General features: G+C 40.1%; 2 protein-coding genes across 3 annotated transcripts in view; one reads left to right on the top strand and one right to left on the bottom strand.

Moving 5' to 3' along the window:
• Positions 1 to 1,850, top strand: part of stk10 (serine/threonine kinase 10) — a 38,262-nt gene extending 36,412 nt beyond the window's left edge. Inside the window, exon 20 of the mRNA XM_029447415.1 lies at positions 1 to 1,850. Coding sequence (XP_029303275.1) covers positions 1 to 141 — 141 coding nt within the window. The 3' untranslated portion in view covers positions 142 to 1,850.
• Positions 1,851 to 3,027: 1,177 nt separating this feature from the next.
• The window catches only part of sh3pxd2b (SH3 and PX domains 2B), a 37,673-nt gene continuing 20,151 nt past the window's right edge, over positions 3,028 to 20,549 (bottom strand). Inside the window, exons 5-14 of one of the 2 annotated variants that reach the window (XM_029447416.1) lie at positions 16,340 to 16,431; positions 12,115 to 12,140; positions 9,943 to 10,074; positions 9,486 to 9,587; positions 8,211 to 8,294; positions 7,312 to 7,429; positions 6,911 to 7,119; positions 6,757 to 6,803; positions 6,530 to 6,655; positions 3,028 to 6,424 (exon numbers count right to left, since the gene is read on the bottom strand). In XM_029447416.1, the coding sequence (XP_029303276.1) occupies positions 4,889 to 6,424; positions 6,530 to 6,655; positions 6,757 to 6,803; positions 6,911 to 7,119; positions 7,312 to 7,429; positions 8,211 to 8,294; positions 9,486 to 9,587; positions 9,943 to 10,074; positions 12,115 to 12,140; positions 16,340 to 16,431 (2,472 nt within the window). In that variant the 3' untranslated portion in view covers positions 3,028 to 4,888. The remainder of the gene's footprint in view (positions 6,425 to 6,529; positions 6,656 to 6,756; positions 6,804 to 6,910; positions 7,120 to 7,311; positions 7,430 to 8,210; positions 8,295 to 9,485; positions 9,588 to 9,942; positions 10,075 to 12,114; positions 12,141 to 16,339; positions 16,432 to 20,549) is intronic. The other variant, XM_029447417.1, reaches the window with a different exon arrangement.

Raw genomic sequence — 20,549 nt, 5'->3', positions numbered from 1 at the left:
TTCCTTGAAGAGGAGCTCAACACGAAGAAAAGGGAGCAGGAGGCTTTCTTCAGGATGGGTCAGAGTTCCGATTGCCCAAACCCAAGTTCTCCCAATAAAGTCACCAAGTTTATGCCTTACCAAGACTCTTCCACCACATAAAAACAACCGCTGTGACGTTGCACGATATCTCCTGGCCACCAACACACCCGTACACACACAGGCGCTTTAATAGCCTGCTGCCTCAGTTTTAATTTGCCTTGTCTGTAATGGCAGCATACCTATCCCTCCATTAGGTTCCTTTAATGTTTTAGTAAATATTTATGTTTTAACTAATGTTCCAAGTTGATTTCCTTTTTTTTTTTTTTATAGAAAATGCTCTTCATGTGCTTCACATGACTCGATTACATAGCATCTGCTCCCTTACAGTGATTTAATTTCTGTTCAAGTCCGCTTCTTATCGCTCACCAGTGAAACATGAGGGTACTGTAATATGATTTTGGCCGTGAGCTGAAGATGCCAAACTTATTATCAGTCTTAATGAGTAAATATTGAAAAAAAGCTATTTGTTTGGGAGGAATTTATTTTTGCGTAATGAAGGAAGACCGTTTGTTTTTTAGGAAAACTGGTGAGCCAGTACGTAAGCACTTTTTGCTAAATGATCAGTGCAGTCTTCCAAATATCATGACCAAAGACAAACCCAAAATCTATTCATTTACGGACTTTTTTGTTTTAATTTCTGTATGCCTTGCTCATTGACCTGTAAGTCAGATGCCTGTCATATAGCAGCTAAAGTCTGCTTTTATTTATTTTCACAAACACCTTATCAAGCGTTATCACTGTAAATGCTAATTTAAATATTTTCTCTTTTTTAACACCCTTGATATGAAGCATGTGCTTGATGCTTATTCTTTTGTGTCTTGTTTGAAATGGGGGATGAGGCTCAATCCTTATCAGAACTTAATGTTTCTTTTAAATGATTACTTAGAACGAGGTTTTAACAGACGAGGAAAGACCATTATTACTTTTGTTTGTTTGTACTGTTGTATTTTTACTGTATATTCAGTCACACTGGATGGGAAGTGAACTGACCAAGCCAAAGCAAAAATACTGTTGTTAAATGGAGGACATTAAATGGGGGATTTAAATTTTGAATAACAAAAAAAAAAATTGTATTAAGTGTATAATTGTTATACCGTGTGCAGTAAATGCACTGCCTGCTAACCAAAGTGCAATATTACATGTATGTCTTTGCTAAGCTTAAAGAGGTTTATTTTTCTTAAATTTTGCACTGAGAGGGGGAATAATATGAAGTTTAACTCCAAAAATAGATGTAACAACCTTTTGAAAGAAACAGCATTGCTAAGATATTATTCAATCTTCAGAATCATTAGTAATTAGGAAGCAAATCATTGAATTTTTCACATTTTGGAACATAACTCTTCATATCATTTTTAAGGGAGTGCAACAATTCAGCCTGCTGTGAAATGCCTCTCGATGTTTAATCTTAAACTAAAGCCTACAGTTTTCAGCTGAGGTAGTTGTTGCCTTGTTTAATGAGAGAAAGTGTTGTTTGTTTTGTTTTATTTTATTTTTTTAAAGCAATTTGGCCTGCAGATTTAGATTGAACCAGGTCAGCCATCAGGTACAGCTTAATCTCTCTCCCCCTCTCACACATTCGCTCAAAAGTATTTAAATTTGTTGTAAAAATTACATTTTCTGTCATGTTTAGTGGCTCCATGTATGCCTTCCTCTCTGCCTCAGTTTACATGATATTATTTGTATGGAGGGGTTGTGGGTGTGAATGAAACTGTATCAGAAGGAACCACTGTTGTAAATAACTCTTAATAAAAAGGCAGATTTTCTTAAAAGTGGTTATTTCTTATATTAGTGGCAGTAACGCCACCAGCAAGTGAAGGACTACACGAAGAGAAGAGTGGGACATTTTAAATAAGTTACCTGTCTAAAGGAAATGTAAAGTATGTCATAACAAAATATTGTATATAGAGTCATAGTATAGTATGCCATAAATCAGTCATTAAAAGTCATATCAATAACATTTCATAAAAGTCCGTTTTTATGATACATCTGAAATTATGTAAAACAATATCCTAAAATATGTGATCGTATAGTATGTCATAAATAACAAATGTCATAGTATAGCTGTCATAAATAACAAATGTCATAGTATAGCTGTTAAGTCATAGTTCAATATGTTCATAAATGTACCAGCATAATGTTTTATAAAATGTATTATAGTATGCCATTTCATATTATAGAATATCATTCAAATGTCATGCTATGATACATGTAGACATATCACAAAAACACGTTATATAAAAGTTAGTTAATCATGTCGTGACAAGTACTAGTTTAGTGTGCACTTAAAATGTCATATCATAGTATGTCATTAAATAAATCGCAGCATAGTATGCTTTTAAAATGTCATCGTATAGTATGCCTTAAAAGATATACATAATATAGTATGAAGTTCACTGCCAGTACATGCCACTGACTGAACCTCCAGTAAACAGTGCAATCAATCTACACACAAGCAGCACGGTGTTCAATTCCATGAGAAGGACAAACTGGATTGAGGATATGTTATTGAATGCGTGATGGCTGGGAGCTGATGCAAGGTTTACACTTCAAAAATGCACTAGCACTATTTCTGCTGCCTTGTGTAGAAGCTAGGTAAGCTACAACGAATAAAGGAATACAACTTTGCAATGAGGTTCGTGGAACATTCTGAGAATGTTAGGAAAACCAAAGTTCCCAAAATGTTCTCAGAACATTAACATATACCTTTCCTAAATAACCTTAAAGGTAAGTTCGCTGTGGGGTCCCCTACCCTTCAGACTGGGAGAACTGTGTTTCTGTCCACCTGACATGGAAGTACAATTTTCTAAATTTGATATAATATATATTAAATACTTTTTTTTTTACTTCAACAAATGGTAAGAAAGAAATAACCCAGAAACATTCCAGCAGCGACCATTTTTCCTGGGATCTTTGAATTACCAATTCACACACAGTATGACACCTACACTGAAAAATCAAACTTTTATTGACTTAAGCAAAAGGCGACTTGTGTAATGTAATGAAAAATACATAGCAAAAAAAGTAAATAGGATTACAATACTGAAATGATGACACCATCCACCCATACATTTGCCTTACACTGTACTGTACCTTCCTGCATTTCTTCCTCATAAAATAAACCTCAACTATACAATGTCTTCTCTCTAGTTGGTAACATACCATCCTTTCTGTATAAAACATGGGGGGGGGGGGGGGGGAAGTGGAATAACTTTATAGCGACTAGAAGCAGTGTTACAGCTTGTAGCTTTGTCTTGATTGTTTAGAGAACCATAAACATTTATGTTCTAATTTTGCTTAATTATTTAGCAAACCTAATACTTGATAAACATGTAAAGTAGACTATTGTTTCTGGACCACCTGGTGAGAAAGTAGCAGCCAGTTCACATACTTTTCTTAAGTTGCATTTTTTTTTTTCTCAGATATTGACGGAAAAAGAACAAAAAACACAGCCCTCTGTATTTTCTCAAATAGCAAATCCCATGAATCAACCAATCAAATTCCTTCTTGGCTCTTTCTTCTTCCAATCCCTTCATCAGTACAGAGTAAAACACCTTACACAATGACCATCAAAGAAAAAGTGACAACAGCTAAGATATGCATTTCATTTCTGTACAATAAAAAATATTTTGCTATACTGACCATGCTTGAGACCAGTCAAGCATTAATGTAAAACATTATTTTTATACAATGGTCATTCTTTGCTGTTATGTTAGCACCAAACTTCGGTTAAGAACAGACTGTACACTTACAATACTGTAAATCATTGCACAAATCACTGTAGATCACCAATGTGTCATTTCTTAGGTCAGACATCTGGTACAGATATGCAGAAGTCACATTTCACACTTCTTATTTTTTGGGTCTGAGATAAAATGATTATTGTAAAATTCTTTGACAGAGAGCTTCTTTTAAACTTGTCAGTTTTGATGTTCTAGCCTCATCTTTACATTGGTGGATATAGTGAGATACAGTGAGTATAAAAAAACACAAGTAATAACACATAAAACAAAGAAATAAAATGCACGGTGGCATTGTTCCCCTTCCTTCAGCGTGTGCAAACCTTAAAATGATCTCATATGAAATGACGGGAAAAGTGCACATCTGTTACAAGTCAACGAAGTAAAGCATTACAATAGCACAAAAACTTATATGCATGTTTCTCGTATAACAAACAGAAATTTTACTTGGCAAAGACATCTCTTTCATTCGCACTTAAAAACCCAGATGTAGTCATTGAACTCCCCCGGTGAGTTCATGTGCAGTCTTTGTATCAGGGATTTAGAATTATTTTTTTGTCTACTGCTGGATTTGAACATTTTGCTTTTTTCCTCCTGTGATTGGATTTTTAGTCAAACAACAAGGACTACGTCTACAGTTGCATACAGGTCTATTAAGCACTGAAGCACTTTGCATATAATATAGAGGCACAATATCATAGAAGGCATGGGTGGAGATTTACTGCTGTTCTAGCGTCTAGCCTAAGTAATGGCAAGACTGACACAGGCTGCGACTAGCGTATGGCAACAAAAGCAAATCACTTTCATGTAAAAATTGAGATTAAAACAAAAAATCGTAAACATCACAAGTCCCAACAAGGTCATGTGTTATTGCTGGTTCAGTTTAGATAGAATATTCTTATCAAAATGCAACATAACAAATGCGTCACTTTAAAAAAAACTAAAACAATAACAATAGGTACCTATAAATAAAATAACTGCTTATTAGCTACTAAGTAGTGATATTTTGTTCATTTAAATCATTAGTTTGTATTTAATCATATGGCGATGGTTTTGAGAGCACATTCACACTAAGGTTTCTTGCTCAGGTAATTTGAGGGGATCCAGCGCTCAACTTCTTGTTCTACGTTCTTACAGAACCACCAGCCGCTGCTGTTTTTTTCCATCACCTCGAACACCGTACCCACCTTGAAGCTGGATGTTTGGTCATCCCCTTCAAAGTCCGCCACAGCTAGATACAGCTCATCCTTACTGGGCTCCATGAGTAAAGGTGGAAGCTTGTCCTTGGGCGGGCCGGGCTTCTCACTCTTCAACTGGGGCTTGGGAGGAACTGGGACTTTATTAATTTTGGGCTCTTCTTTCTCTTTATTTGGAGGGGCTGGAACAAACCCTTTGGGTTTAGGGGGAGGCGGTCTGCTGAGGGGTGGTGGTCCTTTGGAAATATCCAGGACTTCTCTCAGAACATGAGGAGGCTTGAGCTCGGTCGGGCTGGACGGGTCGGTCTTCTTTGGAGGAGGAGGTCTCCTTGGAACCATGGTCGGGGGTCTCTGTGGGGGTTCCTTGTGGGGAGGCACTGCTGGTTTTGCAGGGGGTGATGAACTCTCCTGGCTATGACCATTAAAGTGCTTTGGGGGGAGTTTTGGCTCGTCACAGTGCTTACCATTGTTGAGAGTAGGGATGTGGATGGGGGGAGAGCTAGGGGGTGCACTGGGATGGGAACTATTTACTGCTGCTGTTGAGGTGCCATTCTGATGGTTTGCCTCGGAGCCAGGATCAGCAGGTTTTGGCGGCCTCAGCTTGCTTCTCAGGTTGGTGATGTCTAGTTTGTTCTCTGCCGGAGGATCTGGCTTGGCAGAGGGAACAGGTTTAGGTCGGATCATTGGCTTGGGCTTCATAAACACAGCTGGGCCAGCTGCTTCTAGCTTCTCCTCCTGCGTCTCTGATTTGGGTTTCGGTGGCTGTTTAGGTACGGGCTTCAGATTAAACTTCTTCACCTCCTTGGCAGAGATCTTGTGGCCACATTCAAGACCCATCTCATTCCGAAGGTGGAGAGCTTTGCTCTTATCTTCTTTCTTGGTCTCTGGTGGTTTGTCCAGTTTGAAGGGGGCTGCTTTGGGTGTAACCAGCGGCAAGATGACCCCAGGAGCTGGGGGTTTTGGAGGCATAGGTTTGGAATGATCAGACCTCGGTTTCTCCGACACCTCCAATTCAAAGCTCTTATTAATGGACTCCCTTCGAGGTGGCAGAGCTGGTTTCTCCTCAACTGGAGGGGCGGCTGGGGCAGGAGGTAAAGGCCCAGTGAAGGTAGGGGCCACCTTGCTGGCACTGGCCTTCCAATCTCTCAGTTTAGGCCGGGCGCAGGAGTCAGGGGCTGTGGTTGGCTCATCTGGTAAAGGCTTAGACCAGCTGCCATCTGTGCCTGAAATATTTGAAGAACCACCATCTTCCAGTCTAAGCTTCTCCATCTCATTGGGCAGAGGGGCAAGGAAATTAGGTCGCAGGGCAGTACTGGTCTTCTTGTACTTGTCAATAAAGGTGGCAGGGGCCCAGCCCTCTTTCTCGTCTATCTGGATGTACCACCAACCACCATTATTCTTCTCAATCACCTGGTAGGTAAAAAAAAGTAATTTAAATTTACTAAATCACTTTAAATGACAAGACAAAATGTATATACATACACAGTATACAACTTTAGGAAGTGCCTGACCCACCTCAACTTTGATTCCGGCTTGAAAGCTTATACCATCAGGGATCGTGGTCTGGAAGTCTGATATGGTGTAGAACTCTTCTTCAACCTGGGGAGCAATGGGCGGCTTGGGTAGGTTTGTACCACGTGGCTGTGGAACGTGAGAGAGACAGATAAAGTTTAATTGAGCTATTTTTCAATATAATAGAAGTCCTCATTGTGTCAAATTAAGATTTTGAATGGATCTCTTACGATGGTAAGATCTCTGCGTGGAGGAGGTCTGTGTCTTGCTCCCACTTCTGTGGAGGAAAAATACAGTAATCAATTGTTTTGTCGCAGCTTTGGAAGATATTAAGCGATGCAGCAGCAAAATATATAAAGAGTGAATTAATATAAATTCACTTACTAGTTTTGTCGGAAAAAAACGAGAGTCTGTTTTCTTTTTGGCTGTTGTCTCGGTTCTCTTTGGCTGCATTGTTTTGTTGGTTCTGATTAGAAAACCCATCTAGGTCATTCGTACTGGCATGAGCAGCAGCGCCCGCTGACTGCTTCTGGCCCTGGATGTCAGTCTTCTTCAGGTAGGAGGCCGGGGCCCAGCCCTCACGGCCCTCGTACCTGAGAGGAGGAGAGATGTACAATCAATGGCTTCAGGTGAGAACACTGGGTTGACTTTATGGGCAGTCTCTACCTTGAGGTCCGTCACTTAAGTATTTATTTTCCTCATTATTAACCAAGATCTGATGTCAATTCATGTTTTTAAAAACACATTAACTTGTCTCTTTGGTCATCCATCATTGATTTTATTACCTGATCTTCCACCAGCCCTCCAGGTTCTTCTGAATCACCTCGACGATCATGCCTCTCTCCAGGTCGATCTCATCTTGGTCCCTGGCCGAGTACGGGTAAATCACTGAATGCTTCTCTTCTGGAGTCATGAAAAGACAATATTGTCAAATAGCATAATTCAGTTTTGAAGATGACTGTGTATAGGTTCACAATAGGGGAAGCACAAATAAATGCTGATGTAGGGTAACGGCATGGGAGACGAGGCACACAGTGGCACACTTGGATTACAACAGCTTGTAGTGTTTCAAGCTTTAACTCTAGTAAAAAAACAAAAAAAAAAGAAATCATATAAACGTGTTGGTATTGGTATGCAGTGGAATTGTCTGCAACCTTTTATTGAAATGACACTCTCCCCTATGTAATTTAGGGTGAGATGCTGTAATTGGTACAGAAATGCATTGGTTCTACTTTAGCTAACTGATTTAAATGAGGCAAGGCTTGAGCAGCATCTTGTGGAGGGAGAACAAAGATACACACACAAGTGCAACACACAAAACACACATCCTCCACAAATATCGACAACAAACAGCACAAACATTTCTACTATTATTATCATTAATATATATTATAGATATTCTATGTAATATTACAGATCTTAAAGTGTTTTATGTTGGTTAATAGACTTTCTTTTTAATCAGATAGAAAAAATTCACAATCCACTTTCCATGCAAGGATTTAATTGACATGCTCGGATCTCTCATGCACCAAACATTTCATGCAATCACATCAACAAACAAACATGCACACAGTTGTGTATGCATGTGCACACACACACACACACACACACACACACACACACACACACACACACACACACACACACATTTAGAATAGGGGGAGAAGAAAGACGTGCGCTCCACCTTGCCCAAAACCTGTGCTGAATAGATCCCCTAAAGTTCTGCGACGACCCACGTGCCTTGGCAGTGACCAGAATCTCCGAGGTACTGACATCCCAGCACAGTAAGTGGGGCAAAATAGGAAGTGAACATTACATAAACCATCTGGAAAAAGTTTCATCCTAAATGAAAGCATTTTCAGTAATGGCCCATTTACTGACAAACAATCCTTCTTGGTTTTTGAAAGTGTCACCGGTTCCATCCATGCTATACAGAATGTTTATTTCCCTTTGATTCACTTTTCCAGTCTGTCCATACCAGTATGTTGGAGACACTCCTGTACCATGCTGCTGCAATAGAAAGTAACTAAATGTATAACTTGTTTCTTTAAAAAAGATCTTTCAGTGATGTTGATCCTGATCATTGTTTTGGGACTATTTCATTAAATAGGTATCATTTACATGTCAGTAAACTTGGATGTTAAAATGAGTAACTCCAGGGCTCTGAGGATTGACCAACCCAACACAGACTATGTACGTCTAAGACTTAAAATATGGTCTGTAATTTGCATATTGGCTTGTTACCCATCTTTGCTTAATCGGTCCCCTACCATGTGCTGTACTGTATCATTACAACATAATTCTTCCAACATCTACTTTGGGCTTTTTTTTTTTTAATGGAATCTCTACATAATTTATGCCACAGATGGATTTTTTCTGTGGAGGGAAAAGACATGAAATAGTCAATAATTTTAGTATGGCCCCAAATGGCATTTTGTTCAAGTTTTTATTTTTCCCAGTTTCACCTATTAATATACTGCTTGAATATATCATGTGTTGCTGTTCTTAAAAGGCAAACACACACCAGCAGCACATAATGTGCACCTCTCGCCCACACACTGGCAGTGTATTCGTGTAAACAAACATCAACTCTCCAGAAAAGAAGCAATTTTCTCACATTTGCTCCCCAGATCTGCTCGTTACTGAACATTGACTACTGCTTCTATTCATATCTGGTGTGTGCTACAGGAGTGAAATGGTGCGTGTCCATGAAGTGGTGCTAAGTGTGGCGTGAGTTGCACTTTAGAAGACGACGGAAAGAAAACAGAACAAAACATTTTTGTCAAAAAGGGCATAAAATATATAATGTTGAACTTCTACTAGCATTTATAATTCAAAGGGTAAGAAATAACTTACACATACAGGTAGGTTTGAGAGTAAATGCTTCTTTAACTCCAAAACTTTTACTTTAGAAAATAGAATCTGAAACATTAGCACCAAGATGGAAAGGTTTATGTACCTTCTTCTCCTGGAAGAGAGAAGTCATCAGGGTCATCCTGTGCCTCAAGGCAGGTGGCAGGGACCCAGCCCTGAGCATCATCTGAGCTAACAAACCACCACCCTAAATGAGAAGAACAAAAACACATTGACATACAAGATATGTAGATTCAGTACTATATATTTCAATATTTTATTGTTAAAATGTATGATGGATCTTTGTGGTTTTATAATTTAGTCTAACAGGGAAATAATCTGCTAAATACTTATTACACACAAGTCAAATTTCCACACAAATGTAGCTCAAATTTGGACTTTCTAGAAACTTGGCTAAAGAAAAAGAAAATGGTCCAAACAGATCTGATGCAGAAGTTTGAGAGAGTAAGTCTGTTTCTGTTTTTCTACTTCAGCCAGAAACCTTTGCCCGATCTAAACTTCTAAATAATGAAAGAGTTTATTGTATGCTGGGAAGAACTTACCAGACTCATTTTTCTCAATGACCTCGACCACCTGACCCACATGCAGGCTGACCTCAGAGCTCTCCTGCTTCTCATAGTCTGTAACTGCCACATACTGGTCCAGGAAGAGAGGGTCTGCTGAGGTGGAATCTCCTGTTAAGGGGAACGAATCAGAACAGAGAATCATTTAGCTCTTTCTTTCCTTTCTGCTCCTTTGTCAGGCGGGATAAGGATGACATCTCAACAATGTAAAAAAGCCTCCACTCAATACCCTCAGCTTTTCAGGGAGGATCTTTGGTAATATTTCTTAATGTGATATCAAATGAATGTCCATAAAGTTTGGAATCATAAGATTGAATCCGTGTGGCTTTGAGATATTGACCTTTAAAAGTTTCTTGCATCTCACTGACTGAAGTGAATATGACCTTTTAAAATGTCAGATTTTAGACACACTTTACTGAAAAGCCAATTTAAGCTTTTCAAAACAGCTACACATGCATATTACTGAACAACTCATTTTTTATGAGTACCAAGAATAATTTCAAAGTCAACATTTGTGCAAGAGCGAGTGGAGGCTTATCGAGAGCATGGAGATTCACCCAGACACCAGACACAGACAGCAGAGGATGTGATTGGAGAGATGAAGGGATGGAAACGGAACAGAGGAATAATAGGAAATTTAGAGAATAGGAGTGAAAGGCATGTAGTGTAGAGAGGGTTAAGTCAATCATCAACATGGCTGTGACTTACACGGAAACAAACTCACACCATTAGGAGCCGCCACCAATGTTAGCACCAACAAAGCCTGGGTCAAATCTACTTGGACAGACGAGGGCTCACAATACAACCAGTAGCACATATTTATATCACTACGGCTCATTTCTCTGGATTCATGTTCTTTAAAATGTGTCCCTGGTAGATGGACAATTGGAAACAAAATAAGTTTTGGTTGATACATCGTGTGAACACTGAAGGTGCTGATGGACACATTTTGTGTGTGTGTGTGTGTGTGTGTGTGTGTGAATCTGAGAAATACAGATTTGGTCTAATTCTAAATTGTATGGTTCTTGAAAAGAGCTTAAAATACCAAATGAACATCCTTCAGTGAGCACCTGCAAGCTAGACAAAAGGGTTTAATTCAATTTAATTAATATGCAACAGATTTTTACAATTCTGTCAATCAGAAATTTGAATATCAGTATTGCAAAAGTGTCTAAAAGCAGAACTGGAGGGACACAGGTTGAGTTTAAATTGAAGCAAAAAGGACTTCAGCAAAATACATTCGGCATTTAAAAACATGAATATAATTCTTGCCAAAAGCAGATCAGTAAGAGAGTTTACTGAAGAGAGTGTAAACTTTCTGGACTGACAAACTAACTTAAGTAACTTTTAAAATCATTAGTTTATAACATGTCTTTCGAAAAGGGCTCTTTGGTTTCAACTTATTACAACCAACTCAACCAGTGACAATACTTCTCCCTATAGAGCTTTGCACTGAAGATTTATTTACATGCCCTCGATCTCCTAAATTATCTTCACTCTGTTCTTATGTGTCCCAACAAAATACACTTAAATACAACCAAGAAATGAGCCACACAGTGTTTGACGATCACCAACTATATTGTATGGGGAACCAATGCAAGCCCCAAGCTTTTAACAGAGCCACATCCCACCTGCCCAGGCCAGGGGAGGGGAGGGGGAGGAGAGGGGACGGGACGGGACGGGACAGGTCACTAGCAAACTGCTGGGGTGTTTACACACAGTGTTTACTACCTCGCTTTAGGAAAGTAGTCGCTCTCTCCACAATCCCTAATGGCAAGGAAAATGAATTGAGAAGAAAATGGCAAAAAAAAATGACATGGATGCAATTTAGGAATATTAGATGAATAGAGAGAGAAGAGAAAATATGAAAGGAAACAGTAAAAACAATGGCCAAAAGGTGGTTTCTATAAGGACAACATTCCAAACATGTGAGTATTGACAGAACGTGTCTTTGTTGAACGTTCGGGCTTGCTGGCATCTCTGTGTAAAACTCTTTGACCACTAGATGGAGATAATGTCATATTATACTGTGCACTACAGATGGATTGTAGACTTGTATTCCTAATGAGAAGTCATCTCCACTCCAAAGACTAAATATAACCTTAGCCGAGGTCATATAACCCAAATGCACAAATAGAAGATGCGTCTTACCTGATTTCTTCTTTCCAATGGGTTCCCTGATAAAGAGAGGAAAACATTACATTACTACCAGGACATGTCAAATCACTGCAGAGCTAACGCGATATCCCTGACCTACAAATACTATTATCAATATGCATAACAATTAACATCATCTCATTGATGTCACACAAATTCTTAAAACAAAAAAAGATCGGACAGCAGCCTTAATAATTCATTTCCTTTACTATTAATGTGTTCAGTTATTAACTTTGCACTAATGAAGCTTTTCAAATAAACTGTGAATTGATTTAATTTGATCAGATATTTATCATGCTGTCACAGTACAACACTTGAACTGATTACTCGAGCAAAGAATGAATAATAATTGTTAACATAATTGTTACCTACTGGATCTATTAATATGCTACAAGAGTATAGACGCATGAGAAGAACATAGCACTCCCTGCATCTCTCTCCGAAGCAGGCGGATGAGAATAAAAAGCCTCTAGATAGCCGATCTCTGAAATGTAGTCTGATTTTAAATTCAATAATTTACTGTGTCTGGTTTAGACATTAGCCAGATAGATAGACCATCACTCCACAGCAGCAGTCAGGCTCTGAGTCAATGTCCAGATGCTCTGAAAAGTCAATGGTGGCTAATGCTTAGCATCTCACTCCGTCCGTCTCTCCCTCTTTGTTATCTCAATACTACTCTCTTACTTAATGGCCTTCCATTACCTTCCTACCTTTTTCCCCCCATACCACTTCTTCCATGTCCACCTAACTCGATCCTTCATCTCCCTTGATCATTTTTCGATGAATGCTCTCAGCCAGATAAAGCACTGTTCGATCGGCAGAGCTGTTAATTACAGCGGCTTAACTACAACAAATCTATACTCATAAGCGTGTCCATTAATATACTATAAAAAGAAATCCCTAGTCTGGCCAACCAAAGCAACACCGATGATCCGGATCATTATAGAGCAGGGAATGTGTGTGTGTGTGTGTGTGTGTGTGTGTGTGTGTGTGTGTGCTTTGTTCGCTCGTTTTGAACCAAAAGGTGAAAGCAGGGTTAGGTAATGCGCCGGACGTAGCCACAGACCTGGATCGTTTGCCTAATATGATTATTTGACTGTAATTAGTTTATCAAATCTCCCATCATTGTTGTTGTTACTCTAAGGCTGGTTATGAAAAAAGCATGGGGCCAACTTTAATTTCAACCGTCATGGGAACACTCACATCAAGCTAGCATGGTTGAGTCATATGGCAGCCACATGATGAACGGGAGAACACATTAGAAGTGCGGTGGAGTCGTGAGAACACACTTTACAGGTTTGTTGTTACAGAAACGAGGCGGTGCGATTTATTTTAACCTCCCTACAGGACATTATTATGGCTATATTAACTCTGGGCTCTGATTTTTGCAGCAGGCCCATTATAATAAAAGCTATCACGTTTCTACACCTGGACCCAGACCTAAGAGTAAACAGGTGCGCATCACAGAGGACTAATACAATATTGATTTAAATGGTCAATTAAATCCATCCTCTCATAATCCCTCTCCATCTATCCCCTACACCTCCTCGCTTCACCTCAACTCCTCCCTCTCTCCTTGTTGTATATGACCTCCCCTTCATTCTCTCCATCTTGAACCACCATCTTATTCTGTTTTCTTCCCCTACTTTCCTTTTTCCTTTCCTTGCCTCATCTATGTCACAACACTTCCTCTCGACTCCTTCCCTTCTCACCCGCCTGATCTGCTTCTCTGACCCTCTACTTCCTCTTTACATTGAATTACTCCGTTTCCTCTCCTCTTACTCGGCTGCTCTTAACGGGAAAGTCTAAGATGTCCCTCTCGGTGCAGTAGATTTATAGGCCACGATAAATCTCCTCGCACAGTGGCTGCTGTGTCTGTACACCAGCCCTGTTGTCAGTCAGCCAAACAACAGGCTGCACTAGCAGAAAGCAGTAATCCAATTTCAATAAAGACGAACCAAGGTCTTTCCTATATTCATCCGCCTCCAGCAAATGCTCCCCCTCCTTCCTACCTCTCCCAACACATGCTTGGGGTTTTGTAGTGCAAGTGAGGAGGCAAGTGTCCTTGGCAACCTCCTCTGATTTTAATCATACAACTAGTAAACAGCTACTAGAGAGAGAAATGTTTACCCTATAAAAACGGACACAGACATTAACTCTTCTTGACTGCATACTGACTGGACTGTCTTGCACTGTTTTATACTACCAGTGGTGTAAGAACAATTCAGATCTGACGGCCCACCACCGGGTCTGATGTCATTCTGTCTTTCAGAGCCTCAGTGTTAAAGCTAAGAGTGGAGATACTGGCATCATATATCCATGTATAATGTGCAGAGCCTTTAGTCTGGTTTTAAATTGATTTTCTTTCTCAAAAATACTCAAGTGTGAAGAAAGTAGTTTTATATTGATCACACACAGAAGTAGAGTTACAGAGAGTTATGGTTGTCACGATAGTAAACATGTTGGGATTAGAGAAGCATCTCTGCCGAGTGACACGTTCTACGTGTCTGCGCAATAGAGAAAACTCAGTAAACCACCAGACTGCACTATAAAGCAAACGTCAAAGTGACATGAAATCCATCTACATTATGGATGACAATATGGCAGGCTGGTGCAAGCACCCATTTCATATTCAATCTCCATAACAGCAATGTGTCCTGTTAATTGTCCTTGAGCAAGAACCCCCCCCCCCCAGCTGCTCGCTCAGTTTAAGTCACTCCTCATAGATATTACCTAATTACCAAGGATATGAATGGAAATATAGGGCACTAAACTTTACAATAGAAAAAAGTATTCATATAAAATGTAAATCCACAATGTGTAGATTTGGAAAATCTCGCTACACAGTGAGTGAAGGGCTGAAATTAAAGATGATATAAAAAAATCACTAAATATCCACACACACAATGCAGCAGGAGCTACAGTATTAAAAATGGATGGAAAAGTGGAGCAACATTTTACAATTTCACTCGCCCAGCAGTAGCAGTAGCAGCAGCAGTTTAAATGTCAAGGTGACTGCGGGGGACAAAGACACACACTCACACCTGCACTCGGCAGGTGCAAGACTGTGGCCGCCTGAAGCGAGCCGCGCCACAGACAGTCCCTTGTTTAAGGCCATTTTGATAACGGAAGAGTGAGTATGTGTCTTTAGCGTCTCCATGCTAACGAAGGAATAAATGTGCATTAAAAAAAAATAGCAGCATGTGGCTAGATTTTTCAGCTCAGGTGACATCTTAGAAAACAATTCATTAAGTTTCATTCATTAAAAACATTTAGCTAGTAGCAGTAGTACAACATGACAAAGTACATTTCTCCCACATATCAGTGCACAATGAATGGAAGTTTGTAGTGTTTGGATTTGGACTTAGAGAGAGTCTCTTATTTCAATGACCCAAATTGTGCAATCAAGTCCTGGAAATGAAAACTCCCCATTCTCTCCACACGCTGGCTTACCGCTGTCCCTACATGCACTCCCGGCATACATCACAGGATTTATCAACTCAATTTCCTGCCGACTGAGGCAACTTCTCAACGCCCGGTGCTTCACATCAGTATGTGATGACGGAGAGGTTAAAACTAATAACTCAGCTGACAGCTGTTGGTGTAAAAACCATCTCCAGGGTCAAAATGTGAGCCCCGCATTACGGTCTCTATAAAACCAGCCAGCCGTAACCTCCACTGCCCTGAAGGTGCTGTAACAACACATTTGTAATCGAGGCCTGTGTGTGAAGTTACGTGCGTGTCAACGCGTGCTTGTGTGTGTTGGATGCTGGCATTCATTGCCCGCTGATGTCTTCGTTTTTTTCCAAAATATAATCCGTCAGCGCTGGAAATGCCGCTAATGTGTCGAGTGAGATTTACAAGAGACAGTCAGAGCAGGTCTACACGCCCTCAGAGCAAATCATGCAGCCTCAGCTGTCTGGAGCCTGGTGGCTGAACTGACCTGCAGCTACATGCTGAAATGCTAACTCAGCATTGAACAAAAAAAAAAAATGGACCCATTAAGTGTGTTTTTAAAAGTCCAACAGGAAGTATTGCAACGATATGAAGTCATATCCATTAGAGGATGTAATGAATGCTCATTACCGGAAGGCTGGGGGTGAATGTTGGCAGGATGTGACATGACATCAGTCAGGGGAACAATGACGGGTGTTTTCCATTGTATGTGAGCTTGACGGTTGTGTGTGTGTGTGTGTGTATGTGTGTGTGCGGTGCTTACTCCTTGGGTGGGTTGAGGTCTTCAGGTCTGGTCTCAAAAAACACTCTGACCTCCTCGCACTGGGAGATGTAGACTGGCAGCTGAATGAGGGCCTGCAGGCACAAAAGACAGCAGAAAACTTAAGTAATCACATACACTGACAAGTACAATCACTTCAGTGCATGCAGAAGTCAACCAGAGGTTAAATATAGTGTTCGTGAGTGTCTGGCCTCCGTAAAGTCACAGAGCAAGCAATTACTAAAGACAGTGTTTAAGGGGCTCTCCCAGACTCTACTCTACTGTGCTACGGTGTACAAAAGGCAGGAAGAAACTTGTTTTTATCTAATGTTCATGTGTCAAACAAATTAACCCGTCTGCCCCATCAACTACCTTTTTTTTTTTCCTTTTGATTTTTTTTCTCTCCACTTACTCTCCAAGTATTTTCGTATTAATATGCCACAGTTTTTTGCTTCGTACATATTTTAGGCATGGCTCATTTTACATTAGCTGCAATAATGATGAACATATTGTGCACTTGACATGTGACATATGCACATATTTGAAAGCATTTTGTGTATGGACAACGGCTATATGACTCTGACTCAAAATGAAGATTAAAAACATTTCCTCCACCTATAGGAGATTGTGCAGCCTGGGCAATGTGTGCCCTCTAGTTTCTTATATTTATTGTTAATAAAAAGTACCCCAATAATTAGTAAAACTAAGTCTTTTTCCGTTGTCTTTCTGCAGTGTTTTTCAAATCACACGAGCTGGTTCTTCTCTGGCTTTCAGTTCATTGATCCGTCTCGCCTAGCTTCCTCCCTCTGTGGAGGATCACTAGCCGCAGACAGATGAGCCCTGACAACAAGACTGAAGATGAAAGACAAACAGCCACATTCAGTGTTCTCTTTATTGCTGTGATCCCTCTCTTGCACACACGTCTGGTCATGGCGTCCCACACTCTCTGTTTTTAGCCCTTTCATTTTTGTCCTCTACCGAGTCTGTGTTTTATCTATTTATCCCACTCTTTCAACCAAACCACAAAAGGGCAGCAGTGAAACAGATAATCACCTCTACAGCTTTTTGTTCCAAACCAGAAGACAGAAGAACTCCCGTCAACGACCCCGTGGTGACCATCTCTCCTACAGCAGGGGAGCTAAGCCTCTCCTTCTCCTTTTGCTGGCAGGCAAAGCTCAGTGCCATCCATCAAGGTTCCTCTGCTGGCCTATACCTCTGATTTTAATACTCCTAAGTGTTTCAATTCTGTCCTTAAAAGAGAGCAGAGTCTCCGTCTACCTCTCGCACTCTCTGACACACACTGATATAACATCATGACTGACAGATATGGAATGGTAGCCAAAGACCAAGGTGCCCTTGTCCCATGTGCCACATTTGCCTGGTCATGCTTATGACCATACTTGCATGCAAACAGCTTGTGTTGAAGGGAATGGGATTACTGCCATGGACAAGAATAACTAGTGTTGTCCATTAGCTACAGTCCTACAGAGTGTGCGCACATGTTTGTTGATTCATTGTTTACAGTAGCTTCATCGATACCACCAGACTCTGAAGCTAAGTAGCTGATTCAAGAGCTTTTATGGGTGACCTGTCCTGCAGCCCACAACGTTGCACTGTGCCTGAGGTCAGAGTGCATCCTGAACTAGCTATCCTCTCCTTGGATTTATTCCTCTCCTCGTGTCAGCCTGTGGCACGTCCTCTCATTACAATTCTCCCCAGGGAGGAGACTGGAGGGAGACTCAGGGTACATTACAGCAAATGGACTTTATGGGTGTTCTTTACAGCAGGCAGCATTAAGGTAATTGTATGTGCCTGCGTGTGTGTGTGTGTGTGTGTGTGAGTGTGTGTGTTTGCTCCAAGAAAAGAAATAGGTAATGGAAATGAGAGATCTATTTCTGCACTCCAATAAAAAAAAAAAAAAAAAAAAAAGGTACAGTACATTGTGAGTGTATCTGTGCACAGTAACGTTTCACATGTAGATGCATACAGCAAATGGTGATCCTCAGTTGGGATGTTATATTTTTACATCTGCTACATCTTATCATTCACTAAAAATGTTTTGAAAAATGAAAAAGGGCCATCTGTGAATACATTTCATGGAGCATTTGCATGAGGCTGCATAAAAAGGGACATTTAGAGGTATTATTTATGCACATAATCGTGTTGCTTTTACCAACAGAACATTTTTTTCAAAACATTTGAAGACTGATAAATAAAATTGGAGTGGAAACTACTTTAATACTTTTATTATGTGTAACACGTTTCATCAAGCTGTGTGACCTTCCTAGTCATCCTAGCTCAGCAGTCTTACTCGTGGTTTATGCAAACAATCTGATTCCAAGTTCTTTCTTTCTTTCTTCTCTCCGACTGTGTTTCCTGACTTGAATAAATACATAAGACTTTACAACCAGGGAAATTCCATATGAGTCAGGTTAAAGCCTCAGCTGTACAACAGAAGGGCTGACTCAGCACTTCCCCAAGAAAAACATGAAGTTTCACGTTGTCAACCTGGGTGCATGTGGGGGTGGATGAAAAAGCCATTTTTTTTATGCTTAGTCAAGTTCAGATTTGTTTCTGAAGTTACCCAGAATTCCCTGCCAACACTGCATTCTGAGATCCGACCTGCCATGATGCTATCGTAGGATGCTATCATGTTTTAAATCATATTCACCTTTATATGGCGAGTTGTGACCTTCCACTGTTGGATTTGTAAAGCAGTGTGACAGGATTGTATTCATTTCCACCCCCACATAATCCTCTCACATGCACCGCTTAAGTATATTTGAGGACGTAATTCCTCAAAGTTCTTGCATAACGTACAATCTTAAAGACAGGCCAACAAATACGAAATCAGAACTCTGGCACTCAGTGCAGAATCACAAGTGTTGTTCACTTTATTTTGTTACAAAGTTGCAAATCGGTGGAACTTCATCAGGTACGATTCATGAATCGGATTTAAAAAATGAAAATGTCAACATCACTAAACCCTAAACAATTTTGACAAAACGTGGAAGTCAACCCAACAAACAATCTTTAACTTTTCAAACATTTCCATAATAAAAACTTCGACTTCAGCTATTCCCATAAAAATCCACACCCATAGACATGAACCAACAACTTTACCCATTCCTCCCCCAAACTCTTATTTTTCACATAAGTGTTTAAAGATGTTGCCTACACCAGCTGTACATTCCTTTAACCCCAGAAGACACTAGGTGGAGTAGAGCTGTATATTTACTAGTCCCTCCAGTCATCAACATTGTTTATCATACAAAAGGAATGATCTTGACTGAGGCTTTGTTGTTTTTATTCAGAAGTGTCAAAAGACCCATCGGCACCATATCAGGAACGAATGTGTACAATGATGGTTTCATGAGGCTCTTTATGTAGAAGAGAAGTGATAAAATAATACAGTTGAAAATACAAGAAGGCATGCGTAAGGGCTGAGTGTGAACTACATTTACTCTCTCACCGAGACAGATGGAGTTGTGTGTTTGGGTTAGAGGCCCTCAGGCAAGCCTGTAAAATGACACAACCTATGGGCTGTGGATGTGCTGACTGGAGCAAGCTCAGCACCAGCGAGCTCTTTGCCTTTGGCACAGCCCTCTGCAGATAGTTACCACCATAACATGAGATGCAACAACAGCTCACCCTGCCTGATATTTCTGAATAACAGAGCAAAAGCTAAATCCTGTGACTTTATGGCCAATATATCTGTTTGGAGATGTCTGATCATAAAAAACTAATGACCCACGTGGTGGCAAAACAAACTCACTCTTTGGTTACTGCAGACAAATAGTTGGCATCCTAATTTAGAGACATTCAAATTGTAAAACTATTGCTTTGAATTTATTTGAATTTATTGTTGCTAAGAAGCTGAACATCAATCACAGTTTATTCATTTAGGTTGCTGTGGTTACATTTCTGTCAAATTGTAGCAATTAGTTGTTGGCTATTGGCAGTTTTATGGTTGCAGTTCTGCTACAGTTGAGCCTGAGAATGTACAGTTACAAGTGATTAATGTCTACGGTAAAAATAAATTAAAGCCATGTAATGCACAGGTTTTTACAATATCTCCGTTTTGACCGGTGGAAAGAGCGGCTGTATTTTTAAAATGGTAAGACAGACACCACAAAACACACTACGCACTCTAAAGTGGAGTTCATCGTGTCTTTCTCCCATCACTGACAGCAACTTAACAACATAAAGTACA

This window comes from Cottoperca gobio, chromosome 14, assembly GCF_900634415.1.
Source record: "Cottoperca gobio chromosome 14, fCotGob3.1, whole genome shotgun sequence".
Classification (NCBI taxonomy): domain Eukaryota; kingdom Metazoa; phylum Chordata; class Actinopteri; order Perciformes; family Bovichtidae; genus Cottoperca; species Cottoperca gobio.
This window is presented reverse-complemented; position numbering and strand designations above follow the sequence as displayed.